Raw genomic sequence first — 26,558 nt, 5'->3', positions numbered from 1 at the left:
CCAAGGGCACAGTCTCATCAGGGCTGACCTTAAGGCAATTGGGGCAATTTGGCCAAATTGGGCCCCGCGTGCCCAATTATACATAAATCCAGCACTGGGTCAAAGCAGCAGCCACCCCTCTGCCACCGCCATCACTGCAGCATCAATGTCCCGAAAGTGTACTGTAGTATTTATCTATTTAGCCATGCCCGCCCCAGCTGACTAGATTAGTTGGCCCGAGGAGTGATGCAACCGGGGACTCCCTAATTGAGCAGGGGCTAGCAACGCCCCCCGCGCAGAGGGGAGAACACGTGATGAGCCCTCAAAAAGGAAATGGCTTTAGTGGGCAGGTGCTTCAAAATTGGGGGGGGTGTATGCGGGGGTGTGTGTATGAAACCAGCCCAGGGGCCGCAAGTGGCCCCCGGGCCGGACTTTGGACATGCCTGTTATAGGCCATGTTACCTAGGGGGTGGTTTGTGTGCATGGGTGTGTACATGTGTTAGCTCCATTTCGGGCATGGGATGCTGGTATGCAGCCCCATCTACATTATCCTAAGGGAATACTGTCTGGCGGGGGGGGGGGGAGATTGTCTATTTCTTTCCCTAGAATGAATTTTTCACAGCATTTCATGTCTAAATCTTCTCTCTATCATGTGAAATAATCTACTCATTCTCAGAGGAGTTTCTGGTGGGGAGTTAATAGGATAATGGATGAAAAGCTACCTTTCTGACCATCAAATATTATCTCTAAGGGAATGCGCCTGAGGGTCATAGATATGTTGAATAGTCCACCTGAAGGAAAGGTATAAAATTAAACATCCTTGAGTCGTAGCTGCAGCCACATGTGGGGGTGTTCCCCAGGGGAGGGGATAGAAGCTGCATGCTGCAAAAGTCGTGATGATTTCCGTCTCGTCTGTGAGAGAAGTAGAAGGAGCTGAGAGTCAGAAGTGGGGAAGAGTGGACCAACATCAGATTGGCAAGCCAACTCCTGCTCTGCCCTCATGAATATCTTCTGGGTTCTCTGTAAGTTAGGGAAACTGGGAAGGGAAACTCCATAATTCTCATCAGAGTTTTCCTAGGAGTGTGTGTGTGGTTGTCAAAATTAATGGACTTAACTTAGATGACGAAATTGACATGTTTTATCAGAGACAAGTCATTATTAACATTTACTAAAGATTGGAAACCTCCCACAGACTTTTTGCGTGGAAAAGAAAATGAAATAATGACATTTGGATTTGAGGATTGAAGAAAATGGTTTGCAGAAGGTGGAATTATTAAGTGTTACACTGGAGTGGATGTAGTGAGTGATGTTTATACGTAGCGGTCAGATGAAGAATCAGAAGTTCTTTAGCTTCCTAACTTTTCTCTCTTTTTCTCTTTTAATTCATTTATCATTTCCTTTTCTTTATCTCTTTCTCGTTCTTCCTTTCTTTTCCCCCTTTGGATTGATGTTTTTGTTTGGATTTTAGAAATAGATATTGGACAATAATCTTTGTTATTCTCTTTATAAACTCTAATAAAATTTATTTTTTTAAAAAAAGTTAATAGACAAATAGCAGGATTCTAGAAAAGGCCCATAAGTAATGAGAGTTATGTACAAATGGCCTCTTATACTTCTCCATACTACTAGAGGACAGAGAAACTAGGGAGAAAATTCCATGTAATTACTTGAAATGGAGGAGAAATTTCCAACATTCCAGAAATAGCACAGCTTTTCATTTCCCCTTCCCTTTTCTCTGCTTCTGTGAAATTAATGGCAGTGGGAAATGAGTTGGCAGCCAGGCTCCCATTCTGCATCCTCTCACATTGCCCAAAACCAATGTCTTTCTAAGGCTATCTGGCGGGTGGGAACAGAAATAGCATAGAAAATTGTTGAAAATACTAGAAGCAAATGCTTCAAGATGGCCTTTTACTATAACAGTGAGAAAAGGAAAACTCATAGAAAAAATATTTTTGAAATGTTCTCAGAAAAATACCTTGTGGGAATTTTTTGCTTGACTCTAAAAATAAAAATGGGAAGAAGCAACTCTAATAGAGACAACAGTATGTACTCATACTTAGGGTTGCCATATGTCCGGGAAATTCCGGAGCGTGTGCCTCAACAACTTTGTCTGGGTTTTTAGTTTGGGGAATGTGGCAAGCTGTACGACAATAGATTCTGTGAAGTTTCCATTATAGATCATAAGTCCTACACAGAAGATGATGGCATAAAGCATACTGTGACAAGTTAAGCTGGGTTGAAGCCAGATCCAACCCATTTTCAACAGAAGGGCTGCTGCTCTAAGTGAGGCAGGGGAAAAACAAGTCTAAAAAATATTGTTCTACGTGAGGTTGCCAGGACTCGAGACTGATTTGAATGAGCTCAGGTTCCAGTCTAAGTCACCTGCTCGTTGCCACATCCCTGCAACAGCCTTCTGGAGGCTTACAGTGTCCTCAGTTTAACTAGCTGAGCTACGATGAGCATATCTTTGTCTGAGCTGCATGGTGAGCCCAGCTGAGGTAGAGATCTGTTGCATCCTAAGATGCACATGTCTTTAGATCTTGTGATAGGATTGCCCCTGACTGCAGAAAACCCAAGCTGTTTCCCACAGACATTTTAAAAAATAAACCAAAATTAGGCCTTCCTCTTTAACTTGTGGAGGACATTTTATGACAACATCTAACTTCTTTTCTCTCTTCTTCTTCTTCTTCTTCTTCTTCTTCATCTTCTTCATCTTCTAGTACTAACTGCAAGAGAATAAAGGATTTCAGTTTAAGAATGACTGGGTTGCACAACATAATGTAAATGTACAAATTAAAGAAGTGCTAGTAGAAGGAACAGTGTAAAACACATTTGAAAGGCTATTTTATTGGTTCCTCCTCAGCTCTGCATTCGCACATGCTTGTTTAATCTCTTTCAAACCCCATGCACCCTTTTGCACCCAGAAAAAAAAACCTGCAGCAGAATTGGAAGTGCTCTGGCATATAGGAAACTTGGCAATTATATGCCATTACATTGACTCTCATTTATATGTGTATTATTTGCACAAGTGGAAACTTCCAGGGATTGCTAGAAAGCACTAAAGCCACTCAAAAGAGGCTGCAGCCAAAATAGCAGGTCTGGAGAATTATTGAAATACTGCTCTGCCCTTGTGTTTACTTGTTAAAACATATTATAAACATATTGCATGGATGTTATTGCAGGTGCTCGTCTTGCAAATCACTGGTGTTTGGGTGATGACAAAGATTCAGAGCTTTGCACTTCTACAGGTGAGTTTGAGACTGTGCAAGACTGTGTGCGCTAGCGTGTGCCAGATTGCAGAGTATGGTGTGTGTGTTCCTCTACTCGAAGCAAATGTTTAATGCTAAATGTTCATTATCAAAGAAGGTCAGGGCTGTTTTGTTTCATCATAAAGCTTTTAGAAAATATGAGATGTACTAGAAGCTGCCTATCTGTAACAGAAAGCTGCCTATCTGTAACAGAAAGCTGCCTATCTGTAACAGAAAATATGAGATGCACTAGAAGCTGCCACCCACACTTTCTCAGCTCACCAATCCCAGCAGCCCTCCATCCCCTACACCTGGCTAACCCCTCCTCCATTTACATCTCACTTACCCCCTTTCCTATCCCCTCATATCTTGCCCAAACCTCCCCCACCCTTTAGGCTTGACTGAACCCTCCTTCCCTCACATTCTGACCACTCACTAAAGCTATTCTGACCTTCTTTTACATCCTGCACTGCCTGCTTTTAAATGAGGCCAGGAAGGGCTTTAGAGAGCAAAACCACTCTCTGAAGTGCTTCCCATCCTCCTTTAAGCAGCTCATATGGGCTGGAGCTAGAGAGTTGCTGTATCCTAAAATACACAGCCTATTGGAAATGTGACATAGGATTGCCTCATAAGATCTTTTTGCTTACCCATAGCTGTCAACCTTCCCTTTTTTGTGGGAAATTCCCTTATTCCACCGCCATTTCCCGCTGCTTCCTGCTGCTATCCAGGATTGTTATATATCCTGTAGACTTATTGTTATAGTGGTGTTTTAGCGGCTGTTTTTTTTTTCCCCCACGTGCACAAGCTGTTATTTATGTGTTGTTTTTACCTGTATGGGCCTACGGCCGTAATAAATATTGTTTGTTTGTTTGTTTATATCCTGTAGACTGTCCCCAGGACAGGTGAAGCTGCTGATCCCTTATTTTCAAATCTGAAAGTTGATAGCTATGTGCTTACCTAACTATTAATCTTCTATACCTTTTAGAAGATTGAGAGCTTACAATCCCAAATTTCTAAATAAAAATTGAGGTGGTATTAAAATGCTTTAAATAAATAAAACAGAGTAGAACACTTACATGCCACTTACCCCAAAAAGGAAAAATTAAAAGCAGTATACAACAAATAATTATGAGAAAACTGTGCTAAAACACTATACAGTAAGACAAAAATAATGGCGATAAAGCAATCTAATTCCACATGATTGCTGAAATGTTCACCCTCCATTGCAACAGCATTTTCACTAATTCTCTGCATTCATTTATGCCCTTTCTTTATTTCTTCCCTTCGTTTGTTCATTCTCTAGGTGAACTTCCTGCTCCTGATTTATTCTTGAACAAAACTTTGGTTCCTGAAGGGGAAACCATCACAGCACTATGTGCGGCTCCAGCAGAGGTTTTTCTGACCGGATTTTTTTTCTGTAAAGATGGGGCTCCTGTTTCATCCAGGAAAGCAGCATCTCAATATGTTCAATACATAGTCTATGCATCACTGAAGAATGCTGGCCAATATTCCTGTGGTTATCAGCAGAAGGATGCAAAGAACCAAGTGAAGATATCTGCCCTCAGTGTTGCTCAGAATCTGATTGTCCAGCCACGTAAGATTGTATGGGATAGTCGCGTTTAGAGTTCCAACCAGCCAGTCATGCCATACAGTATTTCAGCACAGTCCATTTAATTCCCCACCCATTTGGTTTCTATTCCCCTATGACAAGAGTTAATCACAGCCACAGAGCATGTTCAGACTTCCCTGGAGCACATTCATATATTTATCTAAATGAAAATAGGTGCTATTTTGCACCTATGCAACCAATGTTGGAGGATCTGGCCAATAGCATAGAGATGACAACACTTCTCCAGGAACATTGTTTAATAGCGTATTAAAAATAGGTATTGCTTTTAGGCAGCTTATTTAAAAAAATCATTATTTATGTGTCTAGCCTCTAGGAATGGGGCTTAGGTCAACCTAAGTCCATCCTGTTTCATTTCTTTTGGCACATCATGTTTTTTCTAAAGGTTACATGTGTTCTTCCATCCAGCTCATTTATACTTTGAGTAGGGCCAATGAAATGAATGGTTCTTTGTCATAACCATTGATTTTTAGTTCAAATCAAACCGATTGTGCATTCCTCAAAATATGCATTTTATCATTGCTTTTCAATGCATTTCCAAATAAAATACACAGGTTATATTAAAATATGTATTTCTGTGGGTGCCTTTTGTGGCAAAACCACATTACAAAATCCAGAGAAGTGTGTGATCTAATCAGGAGTTGTGTTCTGATGCACAGTTCAGTTAGGCACCACTGCCTTGATAAGAGCACAATTATGAGAGCCTTGTTGTTCTTGATGGGATGATGAGTCATGCTTTTCTGATATTGTCCATGTTTTTACCCACCCAGGTTATTATGATTCCAATGGTAAGTAAGCAGCATTGGTGAGTAAAAATATTGATTTATCTTACTGTTTTAGTATACCATTTCAAATCTTGACACAAGAACAAAACAATGCAATTCATAATCATAATCAAACACAATCACAAAAAGAAAACATTTTTTCTCATTTCCCATCAGAGATCATTAATACCCTAATGCCACATTTATAGAATCTTTTTGCCACTGTGGAAAGTTTGATAGCACTCTTGATGTCAGTGTCTGAATTTCTCTCCTTTTTTGACAAATACAAATGATTGCCATCAATCAAGAGCCACTTGGCTATAAAGAGAGTCAGGGAAATGCATCACTCCTTACTGGTTTTCTTGCTATTTGTTCAAGCTTTTCACCATATCACTTTATGCCCCATTCCAGCCATTTTGCTTTGAGAGCTTCCTGCCTGCCTATCGTTGGGTGAGAGCCTTCACTGAGCTATTTTGGGTTGTTGGTTGACTGGACCGGAAAGGAATTTTTTTCTCTCAGCCTAATTGGCATTTGGTTGGGGTTGGGTGGTTTTCCACCTTTACCTCAGTGAAATTATGACTTTCCTTTGTTAGGCGGAAGAACATTGTTTGTATAAGGGCAGAAATGGCATTGGTCAGGATCAACATAGTAAAGTGGGGCCCATAAGGGGCTTGAGGGAAGGACAGACCATGGCAAACTCAAGCGTGAGTTTGGTATCTGCCTGGTTGAAAAATGCAGCCTAATGCTCCGGTGAGACCTTGCTTGCTTGGCTTGCACCATGGCAAGGCTTAACTCTGGCTGACTCCTGTCGTACAGGTCTGGAGTGATCCAAACCCAGCAGATACATTCCTTCAACATGGGGCTTATGGAATGATGATCTGATCCTGGGACCCAATGCCATGCCAACCCTTGCCCTGCCTGCTGCTGTCAACAAAGATTTGGCCTAATTTTATCCCATCACCGTTGAGCAAGCTGGTTATTTTGCTGCTCACATGGGTAACATAGTGCACTTGCCTGGGCAAAAAATGATTAAAAGAAACCAGCCACAAATAGATCATTCACACCCACTGTAAAATTAACTTTCAACAATAATGAGAGTTTTAAACCTCAGATAATATATATATTATATAGAAGGTATTCAATAGTTCAATTATGACTGGAGATTATGTAAATGATAAGGTCTGCCTCTTCAACTTGCTGTAGACATTTCAAGCAAACACCAAATTCTTCAACATTTTCCTCTCTTGTTCTCCCCTTCTCTAAAACACCCTCAAAGGGTGGATAGGATGGAAAGAACTATACAGGAAAGAACTATAGTTGAAAACTAAGAGGATTATTCTTCTTTTACTATTTTATTATATGTTGCAAACTGCTACAGGAATTTCGTTTTCTTCTCTGTTGTCCATTGTAAAGGCCTTTGGTGATATACAATAAAAACTGATTGATACTATTTGAGAGAATCAAAAGGAGTATATAATCAGAGTAGGAAAAGTGTTGTGATAAACTTGTACATTCGTCCCACAAGTATCAAACCATAGAGAACTTGTTAATGTCTATCTGATGATTTGTCAGCTGTCTCTGGTCATATCTGAATAGAAACCCAAACTTTCTGATCTTTTTCTAGTCGATCCAGGTCAGACAATACCTACCTATATTTGGATTCTCCGCTCTTCATTGGTGCTTCTTCTCCTGATCTCAGCTCCAATCATCACCTATTTCATGGAGAAGTGTAATTGCTAGTAGGTCGGACCTAGAAACTAGGAAATCCCATTGGAAGAAAGAAAAATGCCTCCAGACTATTCTTTTTCTATCCTCCACACCTCATCTATCTATAAACTTACAATAATGTTTCCAGTATTTTACTAAGCTGGTTTTGAGCTTTAGGTTTCCAATAAATGGCTTGGGTTCATGACATCTGCTAGGCTTCCCAGAAGTTTTTATAGCAACACAGCAAAGGTGTCTGCATAGTATTAATGGGCATCTTCAATGGATAGCATTTTGTCTACTAGGATTTATATTATTTGCTGCTTATTTTAACATACCTATGTTTTAAAATATTATTTGTATTTCTGCCAAATAAATTGTTGAGCTAATGTGTTGCTTTGTATTGGGCTGTATTTTTATAGTATGTTAGCCACCCGGTGTGTGCTATGTTTACAAAGACCAGATTCTACATAAATGAGTAGAGAAATAGATATACAGATAGTAAAACAATTATATGGGGACCCTCAGCTGGTAGACCATGGTGGGGAACCTTTGGAGTCCAGCCCCATTAGCCAACTTTGATAGATGGACCGGGCAACCCCTCCGGTCCATCACATGACATAATTCTGTTAAAATTCCTTCATACGTTTCCCAAACATGGGAACCAGAAAGCAAGGAGGGGAGGTTGGCAGCCCTGTGTTTTGCAAGCCACTTCATGACACTCTTTTCTATCTCCAAAACTAAAGACTCAAAGGAACAGCACAACATGGCTTCAAAGAGCTACACTGGGAAGGAGAAGCTTCTCCCCGCTCCTTGAGCAAGACATTCTTTGCTCCAGCAAAGGGACAACTGGGGGCCCACATGAAGCTCCCAATTGTTCCACTGAAGGCCTGGCTTTATTTATTTAGAAAAATATTTATATGCTGATATTCATACGTATATATCAGAGCGGTTTACAACAATTGTACATAAAACCATATAATTAAAACCATATTAAAAGGTTAAAATCAGAAACAAGCTGAGGATGTCAGGTGTAGGATGAGTGGAGAGGGCTCCCATAATTTGGTCAGCCAAAGGAGGAGACGTGATGGGCCTTGGTGTGCCCATGGACTGGAGGCTCCCAACACCAGTGTAAAACCCATCCAGCCTCTGGCAACTTTCCTCCTGGCTTCTAAATCGTTCTCACCCACAAAGGAATTCTTATTATGCATCTCAATCCTCCCAAGACACAAACAAGTGGGAATGAGCAGGTGAAGATTTTAAAATGGGTGAAACAATGTGAAAGCACAGTTATGCTGTATACAATCTTGTGACCAGGGATTCCAGGCAGGAGAGCAAATTGTCCAAACGAACTGTCCCAAATGTACATACCAAATCAGAAACACTTGCAGAAGTAGATTGCATTTTCCTGTTATCTTTCCAACCAGTTTAGGTAGTGCTGCTTTCCTAAGAAGCTGAGGACTCCAGCTCAGAGGACCAGCCTCCTTCACTGTTAGAGTCAATGTCCAATAACCCCTTTAAGGGAACTGGTCCCTCTCATAGAAGGCCAAACTAGCTACAGGGGCATTCCTGTTTAAGGCTCAGTTTGAGCATGACTGTTGAAAAAACAGCTCTGCTTTAATAGAGTCCCCAGGCTGAACCCTGCAAGGAACCTTGTCCATAGTACTTTCTCTGTGATGCCTTGTTTTGCATCCCTTCATCTCTGAGCTGCTGAGGTAGTCAGTCAAAAAGGAGAGCAATTTCGTACGTCTCCTCTCCAAAGGAACACCTTACAGACCATCTCCCCGGCCTCCCTTTCACCTGGAAGACTTGAAGTCGATGTACATTGCATGAGTACTGCCTATTTCCCAGGAAAGATGTGCAGGCTGGGATTGCCTAGGATTGCAGGTTGACCTCCAATTCTGTATCAAGCTGTGGTCATCCAGATCCTGCTGGACTACAACTCCCATTTTCCTTTACCATAAGCCATGCTGACTGAGACAGATGGGAGATAGAGTCCATCAGCATCTCAAGGGCCACAGCTTTCGCTGGCTAACTCTATACATTATGTTGGCATATATACAGGGCACTTCAGATACTTGCTAAAGAGGCAGATGGGGGGCAGCTAGTTTGCATATCAGTGACAGGTGGGACCAAGACAATGTTTATTAAATGTTGTGATCACTTTCAGAATTTTTTATTCCATTGCTCTAGTTATGTTTGCTAACATGGACTCTCTCATGAGCAAGGCTATTGGTGTTACAGGTGAATTTGAGGAATAAGCTAAAATATGAAAAAGGCATTAAAAGGAGAGAATGGAATAGGTACTGAAGCCCCCAAAATAGCGCTTACATTTTCTGAAGACTAATATACCACACTAGCATCAGCCTAGCATCTATTTTGATGAATATACTTCCTTCCTTTGAGGTTTTTATGAATGCATTTCTAATAGATTGGCCTAATGGCTAAGTTTAATTTTTGCAGTTCTGTTTTGCCATACACATCATTGCCTCTCATGAGGTTCCTGTATCTGTAGAGGTGGGTATCATAGAAAAAGTATTAGGGAGCAACACTTTGCACAAAAAGTTATAGTAAAGCAAAGCAAAGTTAAAGCGGCATGAAGTTTTACCATAGCCGAGCCTCATTTGAGAAGCAGAGCTGCTGCTCTACTTAAGCCTGCCAGATGGATAAAAATCCTTTAAATGCGGGTTTATGCCAGATTGCCAGGTTACATGATCTAGCTGAATGGGTTTAGGATTCAGTGTAAACTCTCCCTTCTTGGTCTTGCCCATGTCATGCCACCCGGATGCTTATTTTGGGTAAGTTACACCAGTCTTGTCTCAGGTAGCTTTGGCTCGGAAGGCTGAGCCCTGGTTGAAAGGGTTGAGCAAGTTACACCTTCGACTGAGCCAGGGTTGGGGACTTAATGCTGGCTGAACTCAGATGAGCCAGGAATCAGCTGGCTGAGCAAAACTTGCATCCCAAACTACCCATCCCAACAGATCCTGCCATGGTGCTTTGACCAAAAGACACAATCCACCCACTAACTATTCGGGTAACCTAGGGACCCTGTTATATAAAGAGCCAAGTCCCTCACCCCCCAAAAAATGTTTTATTCTTTTCCTGTCATGAAATTCTTTATACTGAATTTCCATAAAGAAGAGCAGCTGCAGTCCAGTCGTGACTGACTCTGGGGTTGCGGCGCTCATCTCGCTTTATTGGCTGAGGGAACCGGCGTACAGCTTCCAGGTCACGTGGCCAGCATGACTAAGCAGCTTTTGGCGAACCAGAGCAGCGCACAGAAATGCCGTTTACCTTCTTGCTGGAGTGGTACCTATTTATCTATTTGCACTTTGACGTGCTTTCGAACTGCTAGGTAGGCAGGAGCAGGGACCGAGCAACGGGAGCTCACCCCGTCGCGGGGATTTGAACCACTGACCTTCTGATCGGCAAGTCCTAGGCTCTGTAGTTTAACCCACAGCTGAAAAGGAAATGAACAATGGAACAATAATTTGCTATAAGTAAGCTTTGATGAGTTTCTCTCAGATTAATTTGGAAATTGTCGCAGTTCTTCGGGGCACAGAAATAATCTTCCTAAGCCAGTTCTAAAGGCTCACTGAAATTACCACTTCCACATATCCAAGGAAGCTGGAGCCTCTTTCCATGGGGATGCGAAGAATGGTAGAATCCTTCATACCAGAGATATAATGTAATAAAATGAAACTGGTACAGACAGCAGGAAGGACCAGGGACACTTGCCTTACAAAATGGTTGCTCTTTCCACTTTAACATCAGAAACTGCTGGACTCTCACAATGCAGCCCAGGCACTCTCCCCCCTTTATAGGCCATGTTATCTAGGGGGTGGTTTGTGTGCATGGGTGTGTACATGCTTTAGCTCCATTTTGGGCATGGGCTGCTTCTATGCAGCCCCATCTACTTTGGCATAAGGGAATACTGTCTGGTGTGGGGGGATTTCCTATTTATTTCCCTAGAATGAATTTTTCACAGCAAATGTCTGAATCTTCTCTCTATCATGTGAACTAATTTACTCATTTTCTGAGGGGTTTCTGGTGAGGAGTAAATAGGATAACGGATTAAAACCTACCTTTATGACCATCAAATATTATCTCTAAGTGAATGTGCCTGAGGGTCATAGATACATTGAGTAGTCCGCGGGAAGGAAAGGTGTCAGGGAACTGACATCTAAAGCGCCGCAGGTGCAAAGGCTCCCTGAGGTTGAGAGAGCAGTAGCAGCGGAAGAGGGAACCAGTAGAGGGCGAGCAAGAACTCCAAGGGAAAGTGAGTCGGAGGGATGGCTCAGAGACGCTTCAAGCGAAACCAGTGGGGAGGTCTCAGGACCTCCTATAGGGACACCCACACCTCGACGGAAACTGTCACGCCGAGAGGCCAGACGACGTGTTTCCGTTAAGGAGCTTTTATGTTGGAAACGTTTCCGAAAGCAGCCACTTTCGGATTCTACTAGTGATTGACGCAGCCATGCTGGAGGGGCTCCGTCACAGGCAGAGGTTTGAAAACCTGATCAAACTCTGAGGGACTTGCATTTTACGCACAAGCAGCTCATCGTCCCATCACAAAAGGTATAAAATTAAACATTCTTGAGTGGTAGGTGCATGTGCATCTTAGGATGCAACAGACCTCTCCCTCAGTGGGGGTGTTGCCCAGGGGAGGGGATAGAAGCATGCATGCTGCAAAAGTCATGATGATTTCCGTCTCGTCTGTGAAAGAAGTAGAAGGAGCTAAGAGTCAGAAGTTGGGAAGAGTAGACAAACATCGGATTGGGAAGCCAACTCCTGATCTACCCTGATGAATCTCTTCTGGGTTCTCTGTAAGTTTGGGAAACTGGGAAGGGAATTCATGGATATGGGCAAATTCTTGAAAGATCTGGGGAAAGTAAACTCCATAATTCCCATCAGAGCTTTCCTAGGATAGTGTGTATGTGTAAGATGGAAAGACTGATCATTACCAAGAATGGAAGAGTGGTTTTTAAAATTAATGGACTTAGCTGAGATCGTGAAATTGACATGTTTTATATGGAAAATTCTAGAGCATGTGAGGGAGCACGTGCCTGTGTGAGAGGGGGATCAGTGCAATTGGCGGTGGTGGATGGCACGGTGGGGAGTGGGTGATCGTAAAACTTTGACACACACCACCCCCCAAAAAAGAAAAAACTCAACAACTTCGTCCAGATCTGTAGTTTTGGGAATGTGGCAAGCTGTATGACGATAGGTTCTGTGAAGTTTCCAATATAGATCATAAGTCCTACGCAGAAGAAGATGGCATAAAGCATACTGGGACAAGTTAAGCTGGGTTGAAGCCAGTTCCAACCCATTTTCAACGGAAGGGCTGCTGCTCTAAGTGAGGCAGGGGAAAAAACATGTCTAAAAGATATTGTTCTACATGAGGTTGCCAGAACTTATTTGAATGAGCTTTGGTTCCAGTTCAAGTTGCCTGCTCCTTGCCACATCCCTGCAACAGCCTTCTGGAGGACTTACAGTGTCCTCAGTTTAAATAGCTAAGCTATGAAGAGCATATCTTTGTCTGAGCTGCATGGTGAGCCCAGCTGAGGGAGAGATCTGTTGCATCCTAAGATGCACATGTCTTTAGATCTTGTTATAGGATTGCCACTGAGGACTGCAGAAAAGCCAAGCTGTTTCCAACAGACATTTTAAAAACTAAACCAAAATTAGGTCTTCCTCTTTAACTAGTGGAGGACATTTCATGAAAACATCTAACTTCTTTTTCTTCTTCTTCTTCTTCTTCTTCATCGTCTTCTAGTACTAACTGCAAGAGAATAAAGGATTTCAGTTTAAGAATGGCTGGGTTATACAACATAATGTAAATGTACACATTAAAGAAGTGTTGGGAGAAGGAACAGTGTGAAAAAAATGGGGGAAAGGGCAATTTTATTGGTTTCTCCTAAGCTCTGCATTCGCACATGCTTGTTTAATCTCTTTCACACACCATGCACTCCTTTTGCACCCAGAAAGAAAAATGTACCAGAATAGGGGGTGCTCTGGTATATAGGAATCTTGGCAATTATATGCCTTTACATTAACTCGCATCTGTATACGTATTGCTTGCATAATTGGAAACTACCAGCAGGGGCGTTCCAAGAGGGGGACTCACTCCGGGTGCCATTCCAAAGGGGGGGGGTGACAAAAAGCAGACCCCCAATTGGCGGCAACCCCCAGGGCACATGCCGTTTGCTGTGTCCCCCCCCCCACGGTCGGTGCACCGTGCCCTGTGGGCGGTGCACCACACCTCCGGGATGCACGTCAGACCCCCTGAGACGAGCACCGCTCTGGGTACCAGAGCGGGTTGCTTCACATCTGACTAGCAGAGATTGCTAGAAAACACTTAAGACAATCCAAAAGGCTGCAGCAAAAATAACAGATTGAGAGAATTATTAAATCATTGCTCTGCCCTTGTGTTTACTTCTTAAAACATATTATAAACATAATGCATGGATGTTATTGCAGGTGTTCTGCTTGCAAATCACTGGTGTTTGGGTGATGTCAAAGATTCAGAGCTTTGCACTTCTACAGGTGAGTTTGAGACTGTGCAAGTCTGTGTATTTGTGTGTGTGCAGAATTGAAGAGAATGGTGTGTGTGTGGGGGGGGTGTTCCTCTACTCATTCTAAATGTTTAATGCTAAATGTTCATTATAAAAGAAGGTCAGGGATGTTTTGTTTCATCATCAAGCTTATAGAAAATATGAGATGTACTAGAAGCTGCCACCCACACTTTCTCAGCTCACCAATCCCAAGCAGCCCTCCATCCCCTACACCTGGCTAACCCCTCCTCCATTTACCCCTCACTCACCCCCTTGCCTATCCCCTCATATCTTGCCCAAACCTCCCCTTTAAGCTTGGCTGAACCCTCCTTCCTTCTTCTATACATTTTAAGAATTAAATTGAGAATTTGCAACCCCAAATTTCTAAATAAAAATTGAGGTGGAATTAAAATGTTTTAAATAAATAAAACATAGTAGAACACTGGCATGCCACTTTCCCCAAAAAGAAATAATTAAAAACAGTATACAATAAACAATTATGGGGGGAAACAGTGCTAAAAAGCAATACAGTAAGACAAAAACAAAGGTAATAAAACAATCTAATTCCACATGATTCCTCAAATGCTCACCCTCCATTGCAACTACATTTTCACTTACTCTCTGCATTCACTTATGCTCTTTATTTATTTCTTCCGTTTGTTCTCTAGGTGAACTTCCTGCTCCTGATTTATTCTTGAATTCAACTTTGGTTCCTGAAGGGGAAATTATCACAATACTCTGTATGGCTCCATCAGAGGTTGTGGTGACCAGATTCTTTCTCTGTAAAGATGGGGCTCCTATTTCATTCAAGAAAGCAACATCTCAAACTGCTCAATACATAGTCTATGCATCACTGAAGAATACTGGCCAATATTCCTGTGGTTATCAGAAAAATAATGCAAAGAACCAAGTGAAGACATCTGCCCTCAGTGCTGCTCGGAATCTGGTTTTCCACTCAGGTAAGGTTGTAGAAATGATCAGTCTAGGAAGAGACCTGCAAGAGAATGTTGCATGGTGGGATAGTCCTGTTTAGAGTTCCAGCTAGCCAGCCATGACATATTCCAGCACAGTTCATTTAATTCCCCACCCATTTGCTTTCTATGCCCCCACCACAACAGTTAATCATAGCCACAGAGCATGTTCAGACTTCCCTGGAGCACATTCATATATTTATCTAAATGAAAATAGGTGCTGTTTTTCACCTATGCAACCAATGTTGGAGAATCTGGCCAATAGCATGGAGATGACAACACTTCTCCATGAACACTGTTTAATGACATTTTAAAATAGATATTGCTGTTAGGCAGCTTATCAAAGAGTGATGCTTTTGCAACCTGTTAAAAATATTTATGATTTATGTGTCTAGCCTCTAGGGATGGGGCTTAGATCAGCCTAAATCCATCCTGTTTCATTTCTTTTGGCACATCATGTTTTTCTAAAGAGTGCATGAAAGGTTACATATGTTCTTCCATCCAGCTCAGTTATACATTGAGTAATGAAATGAATGATTCTTAGTCATAACAATTGATTTTTAGTTCAAATCAAACCCATTGTTATGATGCACCTTAATATATACATTAATACTCATTTTGTATGCATTCCTCAAAATATGCATTTTAGCAATACTTGTCAATGCTTTTCAATGAATTTCCAAATAAAATACACGTTATATTAAAATACATATAAAATGTGGGTCCCTTTTGTGGTAACACCACATTAAAAAATCCATAGAAGTGTGTGATCCAATCAGGAGTTGTGTTCTGATCCACAATTCAGTTTGGCACCACTGACTTGATAAGAGCACATTTATGAGAGCTTTGTGTTTCTTGATGTGTTGATGAGCCATGCTTTTCTGATATTGTCCATGTTTTTCCCTGCCCAGGTAATTGTCCTTCCAATGGTAAGTAAACAGCATCAATGAGTAATAATATTTATTTATCTTATTGTTTGTTTTAGTATGCCATTTTAAATCTTAACAGAAAGACAAAATAATGCAATCTATACTCAAACACAATCACGAAAAGAAAACATTTTTTTTTCTCATTTCCCATCAAAGATCATTAATACCCTAATGCCACATTTATAGAATCTTTTTGCCACTGTGGAAAGTTTGATAGCACTCTTGATGTCAGTGTCTGAATTTCTCTCCTTTTTTGACAAATACAAATGATTGCCATCAATCAAGAGCCAGTTGGCTATACAGAGAGTCAGGGAAATGCATCACACCTTACTGGTTTTCCTGCTATTTGTTCGAGCTTTTCACCATATCACTTTATGCCCCATTCCGTTCCCAATAAGCATGGGACACCTTTGCCCAGCGGCACTGTGGCCCATAGATTGCAGCAAAATACTGGGTAAGGTTTTGCTCAGTATCTTTTCTCTGTGTGATGGGCTCATGGGAAAAAGCTGCCGCATGAACCCTTGCTGAAGAGGGGAGGAAGAAGCTTACATAAATCTCCTTCCCCTGGAGCTCACAGTCATTTTTCTTTGAGAGTATAGAGGTGGGCCCCATAAGAGGCCTGAGGAGAGGACTGACCATGGCAACCCCAAGCGTTGGTCCAGTATCTGCCTGGTTGGAATCTGCACCCTGGTCCCCCAGTGAGACCTTGAATGCTTGGCTTGCACCACTGCAAGATTCAACACTGGCCGAATCCTGTTGTACAGGTCAGGAGAGATCCAAACCCAGCGGATCCATTCCATCTACATGGGGATTGTGGAATGGTAAACTGATCCTGCCATGCAAACCCTTGCCCTGCCCGCTGCTGTCAATAAAGACTTGGCCTGATTTTATCCCATCATTGATGTGCAGTCTGATTATTTTGCTGCTCTCATGGGTCACATAATGTGCCTGCCTGGGCAAAGAATGATTAAAAGAAACCAGCCACAAGATAGATCATAGAAATTGATTGATTGATATTATTTGAAAGAATCAACAGGAGTATATAATTGCTAGAATGGGGATCGAGAAACTGTGGCATACACCTGGCCCATGAGGTCTCTCAATGCACTCTTTATAGGCCATGGGGATGGCCATGCTACATGCGGGTGGTTTGTGTGCATAGTTGTGTATCTTGGGCACTAGCTGCTGGGGTGCAGCCCCACTCATTTTATCCTGGAAAAATGTTTCCTACTTATATCCTTAGAAGGAATTTTCAACCATGATTAATGTCTGAATCTTCTCTCTATCATGTAAACTAAGCTACTAATTTTCAGAGGGGTTTAGGTGGGTGTTAAATGGGTTAACGGATGAAAAGCTGCCTTTCTGACAATCAAATATTCTCTAAGTGAATGTGCCTGAGGGTCAGAGATACATTGAATAGTTTCTTGTGTTGGATTAAGAAAACTTTTGAGATCTTTTACCACATACTGCAGCAATGAACAACTAACAATTAACTACAACAAATCCAACGTCATGTTGTTCTCTAAAAATAGGAGGAGGCACAAATGGAGAATAGACAATCGCTCAATAGAACAGGTAGCAACCTTTAAATACCTGGGTGTAACCTTCCAGGAAAGCGGCTCCTGGAGCTTTCAGATTAATAATACTATTGCAAATGCAGAAAGATCTACCAAAGCGTTAATAAGATTCTTTTACGGGAAAGGGGGCCAACACATAACGGCAGCCTCCCAGGTATTTGCTGCCAAAAGACTATCACAATTGTTATATGGATCCTAGATCTGCAGCTTTAAAAACCTTACTCTCTTAGAGGCATTCCAAACTAAGTTTTTCCGCTGTGTGCTGGGGATCCCCTCTTGTGTATCCAACATAGCGGTCCGTTTGGAGGTTGGGCAAATTCCTATCAGTACTCAGATATGGATATTGAAGATCCATTATTGGCTAAAACTTATTTTCTTCCCGGTTGGGCTGGCACCTTTAACCTTATTAGATACTTACCAATCCAGATGGAAAGCTACACTGCTGGAAAAACTTAAAGGCTTGAGGATCCCACAGCAGACCCTGATAGCGACAGGCTTCGAGAAAGCTAGGATTACAATTCGCCAGCTTACCTGGGACGTAGAATTACAATGCCACATGAGTGAAATGATCAAACATCCAGCAATAAGGGACCATGGGAGATGTTTCTCTCCAGCTAACTATCTGTCAGGTCTTCAGGTACCCAAATACAGACGGTCTTTTACCCTCACTAGATTTAACGTTCTCCCTTCTGCCTTACTTCAGGGCAGATTTGAGGGTAAACCATACACAGCATGGGTCTGTCCTTGTGGCTCGTTGGAAGTTGAAACTGCTTCACATTGTTGTCTTTATGAGGATATACGTTTGATTTTTATTACACCTGTTTTGCAAAAGTCCAGGAAAGAATCGGAATACCATAGTTTAAAACTACTGCTAGAGGACAAGAATCCCAAGACTACATTAAATGTAGCTAAATTCTGTGCATCTGCAATCAATCGCAGGAAGCAAGTGGTATCCCATAATGACCAAACCCCTAAATGTTAATTACAGGGGGCACGCTAACAATAAATTTTAATTTTTATATTTAAATCCTTGTTATATTCATATTGTCCCTTGTATTTCTGATATTTTTTATGATCTGTGATATTGTGTGTGTTGACGCTGGTCTGTGACCGTATTAATAAATTCATTCATTCATTCATTCATTGAATAGTTCATCAGAAGGAATGGTGTAAAAATTATACATTATTGAGTCGTAGCTGCTGCCAAATTTGAGGGTGTGCCCTAGACGGAGGGGATAGAAACATGCATTCTGCAAAAGTTCTTGACATAGGATTGCCTCATAGGATCTTTTTGCTCACCTAACTATTAATCTTCTATAACTTTTTAAGAATTAAATTTAGAGTCTATAAGCCCAAATTTCTAAATAAAAATTGAGGTGGCATTAAAATGCTTTAAACGAATAAAACAGAGTAGAACACTTGCTTAACACTTTCCCCAAAAAGAAATCATTAAAACAACTATGGGAAAAACCACTGCTAAAAAACAACACAGTAAACAAAATAATGGTAATAAAGCAATCTAATTCCGCCTCTATTGCAACTGCATTTTCACCTAGTCCCTGCATTCATTTATGCTCTTTCATTATTTCTTGCGTTTGTTCATTCTCTAGGTGAACTTCCTGCTCCTGATTTATTGTTGAACACAACTTTAGTTCCTGAAGGGGAAACTATCACAGCACTATGTTTCGCTCCATCAGAGGTTGTGGTGACTGGATTTTTTTTCTGTAAAGATGGGGCTCTTGTTTCAGTCGAGAAAACAATATGCCAAATTACTCAATACATAGTCTATGCATCGCCAAAGAATGCTGGCCAATATTCCTGTGGTTACCAGCAGAAGGATGCAAAGAACCAAGTGAAGACATCTGCCCTCAGTGTTGCTCAGAATCTGATTGTCCAGTCAGGTAAGATTGTCAGGGACCTGCAAAGGAATGTTGCATGGTGGGATAGTCCTGTTCCAGCTAGCCAGCCATGCCATATTCTAGCATAGTCCATTTCATTCTCCATCCATTTGGTTTCTATTCTATTGTGGCTTAGGGCCCTCATATCTACGGGACCGCCTCTCCTGGTATGCCCTGCAGAGGACCTTAAGGTCCATGAATAACCATAGTTTAGATGTCCTGGGTCCTAAGGAAGTCAGGCTATCATCCACCAGGGCCGGGACCTTCTCAGTGATGGTTCCGACCTAGTGGAATGCTCTGTTCCATGAGACTAGGGCCCTTCAGGATTTAACCTCCTTCCATCAGGCCTGTAAGACAGAACTATTCTGCCTGACCTTTAATTTGATTTCAGCCTGATCTTTTATTTCCCTTCTCTTCCCTCCCCCTCCCCTTTTATGAAGATCACCCTCTCTGAGACCCCACAGCTAATTCTCCCCTGGCCTCCTTGCTGGATCAATTCAGCCAGCTAGCCCTGGGGATTATCTAACTGATTTTGGATTTTTGAATTTTATTGTTATTCATGTTTTTATACTGTATTTTATACTGCTTATATAATTAAGTGTTTTAAAGTGTTTTAAATTTGTTGTTAGCTGCCCTGAGCCCAGTTTTTGAACCCGGAAGGGCGGGGTATAAATTAAAAATAATAATAATTATTATTATTATCATTCCCCCACCACAATAATTAATCAGTATTTCATAGCCACAGAGCATGTTCAGACCTCCCTGGTCTGCTTTTGAGATTACAGTGTTCAAACCTTACAGTGTTTTTAGAAATGTTTTTCATCTGTTTACATAAAACTAGCACATGCCTTGAGTGTGTAAGGTGCCATTTTGGTTGCATAAGGTTTGACACTCAATTCTAAACAAATAGATTGTGGAAAATGTATGGATGAATGTTTCTGTAGATCAAGGAGAGTGAGTTCCTCCAGAGTGCCTTGATGGCATCTGATGGCACAGAATTTCTAAATCATCAGCATAGTTTTCCCTATTCCAGGGAGGGAGGTAAATGATAGGTACATCCATATCCCATGAGTTGGAGTACTTTATGCACTCCTCTCAATTTTCCACTGTAGGCATGAAAATATTTTGAGCTGTGTGCATAGTTGCATTAATACTTATGCCCTTTTAGTACTGCATAGCAAAACAGCTATGCAAACATTTTCCTTACCATGTCATTTCAACCCAGGTTTTTGCTAACAATAGGACCATCCTTGACTACAAATTAAGATTAAGTGGAAGAGGTTGAAGCACAAAGCTAGGTTCAGGTGAATCTCTAAACCAAACCTTTGTTTAGCTGCTATGTCAGTCATTCTATGCTGCCAACATGTTCCTATTTGAGAGAATCAATAGGAGTATATAATCAGAGTAGGAAAAGTGTTATGATACACTTGTACATTCTTCCTACAAGCATCAAACCATAGGGAACTTGTTAACGTCTATCTGCTGATTTATCTATCTGTATCTGGTCATATCTGAATAGACACAAAAACCTTTCTGATTTTTTTCTATTGAATCCAGGTCAGACAATATCTCCCTATATTTGGATTCTCCGCTCCTCATTGGTGCTTCTTCTCCTGGTCTCAGCGCCAATCATGACCTATTTCATGGAAAAGTGTAATTGCTCCTTGGTCGGACATAGAAACTAGGTAATCCCACTGGAAGAAAGAAAAATGCCTCCAGACTGTTCTTTGTCTATCCTCCTAAGCTCATCCATCTATTCAGTTACAATAATGTTTTCAGCATTTTGCTAAGCTGAGTTAAAGTACTGGTTTTGACCTTTAAGGTTCCAATAAATGGCTTCGGTTCCAGAAGTTTTTATAGCAGGTACTGAAAACAATACAGCAAAGGTGTCTACATAGTATTAATTAATAGACATCAATGTATAGCCTTTTATCTGCTTTATATTATCTGCTGCTTATTTTAACATGCCTATGTTTTAAAATATTATTTGTATTTCTGCCAAATAAATTGTTTTGCGATTGTGTTGCTTTGAATTGTGCCGTATTTCTATAATATGTTAGCCAACCAGTGTGTGCTATGTTTACAAAGACCACATTCTATGTAAAGGAGTAGAGAAAAAGATACACAGATTGAAAAACAATTATATAGGGATCCTCAGCTGGTAAACCATGGTGGGGACCTTTTGGGGTCCAACCCCATTAGCCAACTTTGACAGATGGACAGGGCGACCCACCTGTCCATCACATGACATAATTCAGTTAAAATCCCTGCAGACATTATCCAAACATGGGAACCAGAAAGCAAGGAGGGGGGGTTGGCAGCCCTGTGTTTTGCAAGCCACTCTTTTCTATCTCCAAAACTAAAGACTCAAAGGAACAGCACAACATGGCTTCAAAGAGCTGCACTGGGAAGGAGAAGCTTCTCCCCTCTCCTTGAGCAAGGCATGCTTTGCACCAGCAAAGGGACAACTGGGGGCCCATGTGAAGCTCCCAATTATTCCATTGAAGGCCTGGCTTTAGTTATTTAGAAAAATATTTCTATACTGATATACATACAAAAATATCAGAGTGGTTTACAACAATTGTACATAAAACCATATAATAAGAACCATATTTAAAGGTTAAAATCAGAAACAAGCTGTGGATGTCAGGTGTAGGATGGGTAGAGAGGGCTCCCATAATTTGGTCAGCCAAAGGAGGAGATGTCATGGGCCTTGTTGTGCCCGTGGACTGGAGGCTCCCCATACCAGTATAAAAACAATCCAGCCTCTGGCAACTTCCCTCCCAGCTCCTCAATAATTTTCATCCATAAAGGCATTCTTATTACACACCTCAGCCCTCCCAAGACACAAACAAGTGGGAATGAGCAGCCAAAGATTTTTAAATGGGTGAAACACTGTGAAAGCACTGTTATGCTGTATACCATCTTATGACCAGGGATTCCAGGTGGGAGAGCAAATTGTCCAAACAAGCTGTCCCAGATGTACATACCAAATCAGAAGCACCTGCAGAAGTAGATTGCATTGTGCTGGTATCTAATCAACCAGTTGAGGTTGTGCTGCTCTTCTAGGATGCTGAGGAATCCTGTCCATAGTACTTTCTCTGTCATGCCTTGCTTTGCACCCCCTCATCTCTGTGCTGCTGAGGTAGTCAAGTCCAAACGAAGAGCAATTTCATAGGTCTCCTCCCCAAAGGAACACCTTACAGACCATTTCCCCAGCCTCCGTTTACTTGGAAGACTTGAAGTCATTACTCCTGTCATGAAGGTTGCATGAGCAGTGCCCATTTCTGAGGAAAGAAGTGCAAGATGGGAAGTGTCCCAGGATTGTGGATTGACCCCAGATTCTGTATCAAGCTGTGGTCATCCAGATGCTGTTGGACTACAATTCCCATTTTCCTTTGCCATAAGACATGCTAGCTGAGGCAGATGGGAGTCCACCAGCATCTCAAAGGCCACAGCTTTCCCACGCCCACTCTATGCAGTATGTTGGCACATGGACAGGGCCACTTCAGATGCTTGCTAAACAGGATGATGAGGGCGGCTAGTTTGCATATCAGTGACAGGGAGGTGGGACTATGATACGATAATGTTTATCAAATGTTTTGATCGCTTTCAGAATATTCTGTTGTTCTAGTGATGTTTGCTGACATGGACTCTCTCATGGACTCTCTCATTGTTACAGCTGTGAAAGGTTAACTTGAAATATTAAGCTAAAATATTAAAAGAGCATTAAAAGGAGGAAAAGGAAAAGCAGTGAAGCCCCAAAATAGCACTTAGATTTATTGTAGACTCTTTTACTACACTGGTTCAGCCTAACATCTATTTTGATGAATACACTTCCTTCCTTTGAGGTTTTTGTGAATGTATTTCTAATAGTTTGGCTTAATGGCTATGTTTAATTTTTGCAGTTCTGTTTTTCCAAGTACACCATTGCCTCTCATGAGGTTCCTGTATCTGTAGAAGTGGGTATCATATTAGGAAGCAAACCTTTGCACAAAAAGTTATAGTAAAGCAAACCAAAGTTAAAGCGGCATGAAGTTTTACCAGATTCGAGGCTCATTTTAGAAGCAGAGCTGCTGCTCTACTTAAGCCTGCCAGACGAAAACAACCCATTAAAAGCGTGCTTATGCCAGATTGCCAGGTCACATGATCTAGCTGAATGGGTTTAGGATCCAGCCTAACCTCTCCCTTCTTGGTCTTGCTCATGTCATGCTGCCGGAATGCTCATCTTAGGAAGTTACAGCAGCCTTGTCTCAGCTAGCTTTCGTTCAGCAGGCAGAGCCCTGGTTGAACTGGGTTGAGCAAGTTACACCTTTGACTGAGCCAGGGTTGGGGACTTAATGCTGGCTGAGCCCAGATGAGTCGGGAATCAGCTGGCTTAACAAAAGAACCATTGCATCGAAAACTCCTGATCTAACAGATCTTGCCATAGTGCTTTGACCAAAAGAAACAAACCACCCACTAGATATTTGAGTTACCTGGAGACCCTGTCATATATAGAGCCAATCACTCCCCCCTCAAAAAATGTTTTATTCTTTTCTTGTCATGAGATTCTTTATACTGAATTTCCATAAAGAAAAGTCGGGGGGGGGGGGGAGGAAACACAACAATGGAACAATAATTTGATATGAGTATTAAAATAATAAATATTATTTTAAAAAAATTGATATGAGTAAATTTTGATGAGCTTCTCTGATTAATTCGGAAATTGTTGCAGTTCTTCGAGGCAGAGAAATAATCTTCCTAAGCCAGTCTAAAGGCTCACAGAAATTACCACTTCCACATCTCCAAGGAAGCTGGAGCCTCTTTCCATGGGGATACTAATAGAATGGCTGAATCCTTCACACCTGAGATATAACATAATAAGATGAAATTTGTAGCCAGACAGCAGGAAGGACCAGGATCAGTTGCCTCACAAAACTGTTGCTCGTTCCACTCAGAAACTGCTGGACTAGGGATCAAGGCCCTGTGGCATAAAGTGGCCCACCAGGTCTCACAATGCAGCCCAGGCACTCTCCCTTCTTTAGAGGCCATGTTACCTTGAGGGTGGTTTGTGTGTATGAGTGTGTACATTCTTTAGCTTAGGCATGTCCAAAGACCATTTTGGGGGCCTAATCCGGCCCACCGGTTGGTTTAATCCAGCCCCTGTGGGGTAAAATCATTAAAAAACCTCAACAACTTCAATCCTAAAAAAAGCCCAATAATTTCAGTCCTAAAAAAGGTCAACTCACGGCCCTTCACTTCATCAAATCTGGCCCTTTTTGAAAAAAGTTTAGACACCACTGCTTTAGATCTATCTTGGGCATGGGCTGCTGGTATGCAACCCCATTCACTTTATCTTGAGGGAATACTGTTCTCGGGGAGGGGGGATTTCCTATTTATTTCCCAATAACAAAATTTTCACCACAATTAATGTCTGAATCTTCTCTCTATCATGTAAACTAATCTACTCATTTTCACAGCACCTTCTAATGGGGGAAAATAGGATAACGGATGAAAAGCTGCCTTTCTGACCATCAAATATTATCTTGAATGTGCCTGAGGATCACAGATATGTTGGATAGTTCACCAGAAGGAATGGTGTAAAATTATACATCCTTGAATCGTATCTGCAGCCACATGTGGGGGTGTTGCCCAGGGGAGGGGATAGAAGCATACATGCTGCAAAAGTCGTGATGATTTCCGTCTCATCTGTGAGAGAAGTAGAAGGAGCTGAGAGTCAGAGGTGGGGACAAACATCAGATTGGGAAGCCAACTCCTGCCCTGCCCTGATGAATCTCTTCTGGGTTCTGTGTAAGTTTGGGAAACTGGGAGGGCAACTTGATCTGGGGAAAATAAACTCCATACTTCCCATCAGAGCTTTCCTAGGAATGTGTGTGTTTGTGTCAAAGATGGAATTACTCATCATTACCAAGAATGGAAGAGTGGTTGTTAAAATTAATGGACTTAGCTGAGATGGTGAAACTGACATGTTTTATCAGGGAAATTCTGGAGCATGTGAAGGAACATGTCCCTGTGTGAGAGGGGGATCAGCGCAATTGGTGGTGGTAGACAGCAGGGCGGGAGTGGGTGATTGTCAAGCTTTGACCCCCCCCCCCCGAGGACGACAGAAAAGCCAAGCTGTTTTCAACAGACATTTTGAAAAATAAACTGAAATAAGGTCTTCTTCTTCAACTTGTGGAGGACATTTCATGAAAACATCTAACTTCTTTTTTTCCCTTCTTCTTCTTCATCATCATCTTCTAGTACTATCTGCAAGAGAATAAAGGATTTCAGTTTAAGAATGACTGGGTTGCACAACATAATGTAAATGTACAAATTAAAGAAGTGCTAGTAGAGGGAACAGTGTGAAACACATGGGAAAGGGCGACTTTTAATGGTTTCTCCTCAGCTCTGCATTCACACATGCTTGTTTAATCTCTTTCAACCCCATGCACCCTTTTGCACCCAGAAAAAAACCTGCAGCAGAATAGCAGGTGCTCTGACATAGAGGAAACTTAGCAATTATATGCCATTACATTGACTCTCATTTATATGTGTATGATTTTCATAACTGGAAACTACCAGGGATTGCTAGAAAACACACTAAAGCCACTCCAAAGAGGCTGCAGCCAAAATAGCAGGTCTGGAAAATTATTAAAATACTGCTCTGCCCTTGTGTTTACTTGTTAAAATATAACCTATCACATGGATGTTATTGCAGGTGCTCTGCTTGCAAATCACTGGTGTTTGGGTGATGAAAAAGATTCAGAGCTTTGCACTTCTACAGGTGAGTTTGAGACTGTGCAAGACTGTGTGGGCTAGTGTGTGCCAGATTGCAGAGTATGGTGTGTGTGTTCCTCTACTAGAACCAAATATTTAATGCTAAATGTTCGTTATCAAAGAAAGTCAGAGCTGTTTTGTTTCATCATCAAGCTTTTAGAAAATATTAGATGTACTAGAAGCTGCCACCCACACTTTCTCAGCTCACCAATCCCTCCAGCCCTCCATCCCCTCCACCTGGCTAACCCCTCCTCCATTTACCCCTCACTCACCCCTTGCCTATCCCCTCATATCTTGCCCAAACCTCCCCCCCTTTCAGCTTGGCTGAACCCTCCTTCCCTCACATTCTGACCATTTACTAAAGCTATTCTGACTTTATCTCACATCCTGCACTGCCTGCTTTTAAATGAGGCCAGGAGGGGCTTTAGAGAGCAAAACTACTCTCTGAAGGGCCTCCCATCCTCATTTAAGCAGCTCATGTGGGCTGGAGCTAGAGAGTTGTTTTATCCTTTAAAATATCATCCTATTGGAAACTTGACATAGGA

General features: G+C 41.7%; 1 protein-coding gene across 5 annotated transcripts in view; it reads left to right on the top strand.

Moving 5' to 3' along the window:
* LOC309354659 (uncharacterized protein) overlaps positions 1 to 26,558 on the top strand; it is a 47,923-nt gene that overhangs the window by 9,396 nt on the left and 11,969 nt on the right. Inside the window, exons 1-5 of one of the 5 annotated variants that reach the window (XM_081884925.1) lie at positions 12,046 to 12,148; positions 13,803 to 13,868; positions 14,545 to 14,835; positions 15,759 to 15,776; positions 18,964 to 19,254. In XM_081884925.1, coding sequence (XP_081741051.1) covers positions 12,127 to 12,148; positions 13,803 to 13,868; positions 14,545 to 14,835; positions 15,759 to 15,776; positions 18,964 to 19,254 — 688 coding nt within the window. In that variant the 5' untranslated portion in view covers positions 12,046 to 12,126. Of the gene's footprint in view, positions 1 to 12,045; positions 12,149 to 13,802; positions 13,869 to 14,544; positions 14,836 to 15,758; positions 15,777 to 18,963; positions 19,255 to 24,490; positions 25,045 to 25,954; positions 26,021 to 26,558 lie in introns of those variants that run through there. The other 4 variants (XM_081884923.1, XM_081884924.1, XM_081884926.1 and 1 more) reach the window with 4 other exon arrangements.

The sequence above is a fragment of the Podarcis melisellensis genome (assembly GCF_964234715.1).
Source record: "Podarcis melisellensis genome assembly, chromosome: 13".
In the NCBI taxonomy this organism is placed as follows: Eukaryota; Metazoa; Chordata; class Lepidosauria; order Squamata; family Lacertidae; genus Podarcis; species Podarcis melisellensis.
Note: the sequence above shows the minus strand (reverse complement) of the source record. Positions and strands in the feature narration are given on the sequence as shown.